This window comes from Gallinula chloropus (genome assembly GCF_964237585.1).
Source record: "Gallinula chloropus genome assembly, chromosome: 5".
Lineage (NCBI taxonomy): Eukaryota > Metazoa > Chordata > Aves > Gruiformes > Rallidae > Gallinula > Gallinula chloropus.
This window is the reverse complement of record NC_140090.1, coordinates 80,760,040-80,767,539: the sequence shown is the minus strand read 5'-3', so window position 1 is coordinate 80,767,539 and position 7,500 is coordinate 80,760,040. Positions and strand designations below refer to the sequence as shown.

General features: G+C 42.5%; 1 protein-coding gene across 4 annotated transcripts in view; it reads left to right on the top strand.

Annotated features, from left to right (window-relative positions):
• EBF3 (EBF transcription factor 3) overlaps nt 1–7,500 on the top strand; it is a gene marked incomplete at both ends in the record, with an annotated part of 121,440 nt that overhangs the window by 76,444 nt on the left and 37,496 nt on the right. For 2 of the 4 annotated variants that reach the window (XM_084265227.1, XM_084265226.1), the window contains 2 exons: nt 2,296–2,377; nt 5,358–5,475. In XM_084265227.1, the coding sequence (XP_084121353.1) occupies nt 2,296–2,377; nt 5,358–5,475 (200 nt within the window). Of the gene's footprint in view, nt 1–2,295; nt 2,378–5,357; nt 5,503–7,500 lie in introns of all 4 variants that reach the window. The other 2 variants (XM_084265225.1, XM_084265224.1) reach the window with 1 other exon arrangement.

The following is a 7,500-nucleotide window of genomic DNA, read 5'->3' as shown; positions in this document are numbered from 1 at the left end:
CTTGTGTTCATCCCAGCCTTGTGGCGTCAGTATTTAGCTCAAGTTCATCCTGGTAAGCTGGAAGATGTCTAATTCCACCAAGCATGGGGCTTTTTCACCAAATAATTGAACAAATAGCAGTTCCAGTTGATGTTTAGTGAAAGGATGCTTAATGGCCCTTTTTTTTTGACAGGATGTGAGCTCTCTGTATAGAAACAATTCATCACGAATGCTTCACGTTAAAAACAATCCAGGAGGAGCGATACTTAGCATTCCTAGTGCACAATTCATTGGAGAATTTCAGAGCAATTTACAAACATTAGCTCAATAAGCCTCACAACACCCATTTGAGATCAGAAAAAAAAAATAATAGATAAGATACTCCTCTTCAGCCTGGCTGTGGCACTAAGGAGCTGTAAAGCAGGAGGCTCGCCCCAGCTCCTGTCTCCTCAGCTCCTGGTGGCCCCTGTGCTGATGTGTGTGGGCATCAGCTGGTCCTTCACAGCATGGCATCCTGTGCAGAAGCACTGTTACACCATTACAGAAGCTCAGGCTGTATTTGGTTGACCTGGAGACCATGAGTATCTTAAAAAAACTAAACCCTAAACCAAGGCAGATCAAACCAGGGTGAGGGTAAGGCTGTGAAAGATGCAGTTTTGGGGACTTGCTGATAATGTCCCCTCAACGGCATCCAGAAAACCTGAGTTCAAGTGACCATCTGAGCTAGGAGATCCTGTCAACCACCATGAAAATCCAGCTCTTTTTGAGCCTGACAGCTAAAACCTGTTTACAAATTGTGGGGTAGGAAGTTTTAAAGGAATGTGCATTCAGCTGAACTGACAGCATCAATTTATTTATGCACAGTTTCAGTAAATCTAGTCGTTTCCCTCCTTGCCTCTCCAAGAGATTGCTCCTTCAGCATTAGCATCCCATATTAAGGTTAGGGCCCTGTTCAGGGTTTAACTGGAAAGGAAGGCCAGTGATGAAAAGCCCCAGTTTGTGATGTAGAGCTCCTGTTAGACCCTCAAAGCTCTGCAGGAGTGAGCACTGCGCGGTGCAGGCATGGTTGTACTTTCTGTAGGCTGCATTTGGGCCATGTTGGGTGCTTGGCTCACCTCCTGTTGGCACATGAAAACTGCTGTGAGGTGAATAATTAATGAATAAATACTGGTTGCTCATGTCCTAAGTGTAAAAGCCCTGCTTAGCCTCGCTGTTCAATGTGTGTGACATGGGGTGGCACGAGCTGCTGGACCAGGGTGTCTGAGAAACTCTGGGTGAAGGAGAAAGTCCCAAGCCTTGCTTGTCATTAGCTGTCAGTCATTAGGCAGGAAACAGGCCCACAGAACACTTGTTTAAATTCCAAAGCATGAAAATGTATCTCTGTGAAGCATGGAGGTGAAGGTCCTCCTGTGCAAGGGCAGGACAGGGAGGGTCCCCCCACCCAGCACGGCCTGGAAGGTGGGGACATCCCCTATCAGCTCACTCCCCACGTGAGGGTGGCATAAAGGAGGTCGCTCCTTCCAGAGCTTTCCCCCTTCCCATAAGTGCTTGCTGTGTTCTTGCTGTGCAGAGACAAAAGGGTGACTGGGAGATGCCCAGGTGATAAAGGTTAGTCCTAAGTAATTGCTGGCTGCCGCTCAGCAGAAATAAACGGGATTTCTCTGCGTAGAGCGACTCCTTACAGTTAAAGGCTGGCAAAGGTTGGAGAGGTCGTAAGACAGGGCCTAATTTGCCATGTTCCTTTCCTTTCAAAAACAATGAGGGAACCGGGGCCTTGCCGGTGGGCAGATCCCGCCTGGATCTCCCTGGAGTCAGCAGGAGTTGGATCGAGTCCCTTTGAATAGCGAGAGTTTCCAAACCGGAGGCAAAGCCAAGTGTTTTTCAGAAGATTGATCATTCATTACCTTGGAATTTTTCAATGTGGAGGTCATTACTGGTAATAAAAATTGTGAAAAAATAAAACATATTAAAAAAAAAAAGAGATGAATCCTCATCTGGTGTAAGCCATTGCCTTTGAAGTCAATGAGTCATTGAAATCAACTTTCCCACACCAAGCTAAGGATATGGCCTGGAGTCAATACATTTGTAGCTGTTGAAAAATTAAAAATATAAATTTGCCTTTCCCTGGCAATAATGTTCTGTTTACGACAGAGATCTTATGCCTTAAAATAAGTTCATTAACTAATAGGAAAGTAATATTTCACTACGGGTATTCTTTTGGGTATAACTATTTATGATTAAATTTTATTAAACTTTTTAAAAATTGGATTTACATTTTGATGAATCTAATAGATTTCAATTTTGTGTTTTTTATAGATTCTTTCTAAAGTTTTTCCTCAAGTGCAATCAGAACTGCTTGAAGAATGCAGGCAACCCGCGGGACATGCGAAGATTCCAGGTACAGATCCCTCTTAAGGAATAAGTGCTATATAAAAGACTCACATCTTCAACTTGAACTTGGTTTTTTAATGAAAAACCAATATCAACACTTCTGATTAGCATCATTCCAACACTGTGTGCCTTTAAAAAATCCCACGTGTTTTGTATTTTACTTTTCTCACACTGATTTAAATGCTGGTTGTCGGGATTCATGGAGTTCTGCAGCGGACTGTAACGGATGAGTGCTGGAGCAAGCAGGTCTCTCCTCCTCTGAAACTATTTCCACAGCCTCCCTTCATGCTATCACCTTGCATTGTGGTGTGGCATGTGCTCAGACCTCCAGAGGTTTTGCATCTGTGGACCGAGCAGCACGACCTTACTAACAGACATGCCGGAAGAGCCCAGGGAAGTTCGGATCTCACACAGGGGTTGTTCATACTCACAGCTTGTAAATCCAGCAGCGACAGTCCAACCCACATATTTTTATTCCAATTGTGTTAGAAAATGTTTAATACTTCACTTTCTCCTTACAGCTTCTGAAATATCCTGTGGTGAATCATAACACTACAGAGAGACAGCTGACGTGACGGACAAATGATTTCCCCCCTATTCGGGGCCCTTTGAAATGCTTTTTAATTCAATATATTTCACCATGCTCCATATTTGAGGCTGCTACTAATAAGCTAGCATTGAGATGTTTGAAACTTTCTCATTTTTTGCGAAGAATAACTTGTGGTTAAACTTGATAGCAAAGCATGTGACATCTGTTTTCACGCACAGCCAACCAACCGGTGAAGCCAGCACCCTTGAGCCAGCCAACAGAAAAGATCTGTAGCTGGAAAAATTATTTCTTCAAAACAATCGAGCCAAGCTTCCATTTTTCATGCATCTCAGCTTCACGTGGCATCGGTGATATTGATCCATCTGAACAGAACAGAAGGTCAAACCTGGAATGAGTGGAAATGTCCTCTTTGTCTCACCGATGACTAAATGAAGCATCAGTCATGAGTGATCTTGTGGTCGACAATGGAGCCAGTAGGCACTAGAAAGACTTTCCTGGGTCTCTTTAGCTAATCTCCCTGCCTCTCAGAAGGTTTAACTGGACTTAACAGTATGTCAGATCTCGAACAACATTTTTAACTGGTTTCACTGTCTCAGCACCTTTCTTTAGGTGCGTGGCAGGAATAAGCCAATATAACAGAGTGTAGCACGTCTACTTTCTTTTGCTGAACTACAGTGTTTTCCCTTGGCGACTGACCTATATATACATGACAGAACAAAAATAGTTGTCATTTTTATATGCACCTTTCTCTGTCCTTTTAACGTGCCGTGTTCTAGGAACCCAATCCAGAAATCCTTGCTGGAAATCACGCGTGTGTGGTTTGCAATATTGCCTTATGGCTGGGCATCTCCTCAGGCCTGAGAGCAGATAGCCCAGTGGCCTGGCAGTGGCTTTGCAAGCCGAGGTGAGTGTGCAGCCTCAGCACTCTCCAAAGTGGAGGCTGGTGGGAGAGAAAGTGTCCACTTCTGGGAGGACAAAGCTAGGGAAGCGGAGCAGCCTGGCAGAGAGCTGCCCTCGGGCTGTTCTAAAGGGTACCGCAGATGGCTGTCTCAAAGGAGGCAGGATACACAGGAAAGGTGCTGTGATAGCTGAAAGCTAATTATGGGTTGTGAATAAGAAACAGGATCAGAGGTGATCCAAAACATAGAAGCAGACAAGAATTTCCTTCTGATGCCTCGGACCAGCTCTGTGAGAAAGGAGGCGAGTTTTTCCCCTTCCATGTCTGTTCGCTCCGCGTTTGGGGAACGAGCCCTTGTGAGAAGCCTGGCGATGGCTTCTGTAATGTCCAAAAGGAAAGAGAATGGAACACGAAGGCTTAAATGTGTACTGCTGCCACCCGCCCGGGTGGTGAGGCCTAGCGCTGGCTTTACGGACTCTGCCAATGTTAAACCCCGAAGAAAATGCTGTGCTGATCGCTTCGCTTAGAAAACCGGGAGCACACGCCACAGGGCCAGTGCTGGAGTATTTAAATAAGATGTAAATGTCTCTCTGGGATAATAGCTATCGACCTACGAAGCCGTGTCCCACACAAACCCAGGCGCATCTCCCGGTTTCCTCTGTGGCTTGTGCTCCTGCGATCCGGTTTCCGGAAGGACTTGCACAAGTCCATTGTGGAGGTGTTTGTAGCGGGAAGGTTGCGCGTTTTGCATATGTTCCTTTTCCATTTTCTGCTGAGAAGCAGCTGGAAGCCAAAGAAGGCCCTATCCATCATCTCTTCTATGGCCGGACTCTGAACCTGGGCACAAGAATAGGAGCCTTTCACTCAAAAATAAAGGAGGAAATTCCATTGACATACCAGGGTCAATCACCATCCAAATGAACTTGAGAAGGGATACTTTTCATGGATTGAAAACACTTTCACTATTCATATTCAACTCGGTCTTTTCAGATGCAAAAAAGTTCATTATCAGACATTAAATGTAATTGTAAAACTGACCTGGAGATCATTTACTGAAGAAAAAAATGGGGAGTTACGATGGTCCCTGATTTATTAAGCTTTTTTTTATTTGGAATCCTCACAACCCTTCATTTGAAGACAGTCTCAAGTGAACAAATTTTAATTAGATAAACTATCTAATCAATATATCAACAGATCAATCAAAACAGCAGCTTTTAAAATGAGTGGCTAGAGGGGTGTTTCTGAAACTAATGGCTAGAAGAATATTTCCCTGAATTGAATTCATTTGTTAGCATAATAGGAGATTAAACTCTAATTAGTGTAGCAGGTTCTGAAGAGAAACAATTGTGAGTTAAAAATCACCAGTGTTAGCCACATAAACAAAGATGTATTCATAGTTGTCATTCACCTCATTTAAAGTGGAAAGTAACAGGCTCTGGTGTTGTTTTGTCTTAAAAGAAGACCTGATGCTGTGTCTATGCTGGATTTTTTTAAAATTCTGTGGGTTTGTTTTTTTTGTTTTTGTTTTCTTTTTTTCAGGTTGTTGTATCAACAACAGTCAATGTGGATGGCCACGTGCTGGCTGTCTCAGACAACATGTTTGTACACAACAATTCCAAACACGGGAGGCGGGCTCGCCGCCTTGACCCCTCAGAAGGTACGGCCCCTTCTTATCTGGAAAATGGTAGGCACACATTTACATGTCTTTTTGTTTTATTTGCAATGCTTTCTTTTTTTTTTATTTTCTTTCTTTTTTATTTTATTTTATTTTTTCCCCACCATACTTCACATTGATACACTCCTACGTTTACTTTTGCATAATTTCTCTTCTCATCCATCAAATCACCCATTTAAAGAGTCCATTAGTATTTCTCAGCCCTTGTCAACTAGAACGCAGGCGCTTCTGAATTTGCTTCTGACTTCTCTCTTTATTTAATACTTACAGTTTTGCAGTCACAACCAATTTTTCATCGTTTTCTTTCCTTTTTTTTGCCTTTTTCTTTTTTTTTTTTTCCCAGCCTTGTTTTGCTTGCAGCTTTTTCTTGCTCTTTAATTTGACTTGATTTTATTTTGGCTTGTCATATTCCTCGATCCAGAGGTACAGTCTCAGGTTATGTATGCAAGTTTAAGTGGATGGTAAAAACATGACCGAATCTGTAAAGAATTTACTGTGAGGTCAATTTCCTGTGGCTGGGCCTTACTGCAGATTACAGCAGGAGGGGGGGTTGTATGAGAAAAACAGCATCAAAATGTTTTTCTTCAGACTGGCTCAATGTGATTGACTTCTTGCCTGAACCGCTAAAAGAAGATAGGCTGAGATGAAGAGGGGAATGAAAAAGTGCCCCTGAAAATCCAGAATTGTGAAATACTATCTTTCTGGAGCCCATCACCCTCCGCACCGCGGGCACACAATTCCAGCTGCTCTCACACACGTGCACATGTGTATTTATTCTCCCACACGGCCCCAAACAGTAATTTAGATTTAAATTTTTACACTTTGGTCACTCTGTAAAATGTACACAGACATAAAGGCACACACTGGCTCCCAAGTAACCTGGCTTTTAATAAAATAAGACTAAGAATAAGAATTGGAATAAGAGTAAGAAAGAGTAAGAATAGGAATAAGAGTAAGATTAAGAATTAGCATAGCATAACATAGCATAGCACAGCATAGCCTAGCCTAGCAGAGGAATAGACTAGACTAGACTAGAATGGGATGGGATGGGATGGGATGGGATGGGATGGGATGGGATGGGATAGGATAGGGTAGAATATTCCTCAGTTGGAATATACTGAGCATCTCATCTAACAGCCTGATGACTTCAGGGCTGCCAAAAAATTAAGTACATAGAGGTCAAACACACCTTCAGTGCTTAGAGGGCTAGAATTCTCCAAGCCATGGTGACTCCACCTACAGCTGCACGTCCAGGCTGCACACATCCGTTTGCATCGGACTCCTCTTGCGAGTTGTTACTAACATATTGACAGGATCATGGCTTTTTACACTAATAAAATTAATTAAAGTAGTAACAGAATACTAAGCTGCTAATACAATCATTGTCATTTTACGTTTCGAGTAGTATTTACCAATGGGCACAGAGAGAGAAGTGAATGAGGCAAGCAACAATTATCAGAAGGAAATACGATCTAGACATCAAAAAATGGAGAGCGATTTACAAATCTGCTGCAGTCCACACACACAAAACTAATTTGTTTTTCTGCATTAATAACTAAGGTATAAGAGAACAGAAATATAATAATTAAAGGTCGCCCTGAGCACCAGAGTCATTATGGTCTATGACGTATTGTTTATCTCTTTCATATGCACTGAAAGTAGGTGTGTGTTTTGCCTAGCAACCGTCACTAATGAGGTTCACAATTAAGAAGGCTGAATCCTCTCCCCTAGTCCTCTCCTTCCCCAGAGAGCGAGAACTAGCAACATTATAGGTTCAAGTAAGCATGCTCAGCCCTGTGGTGTTAGGTTTTAGTCTAGGTCCAAATTCAGCCCCTTTAATGAGCTATTATGATCTTAGCAAAATACAAGTATTTATTTTTGTAAGCTGCATGAAAAGAATTTGACTCTAAGCAGAAAATATCACTTAGGAAAATAAAGGCCACTTTTACGTGCTATGGAAAAAATCTACATAAACGTGGCTAACCCATAGCTCCTTTTTGCTCTATG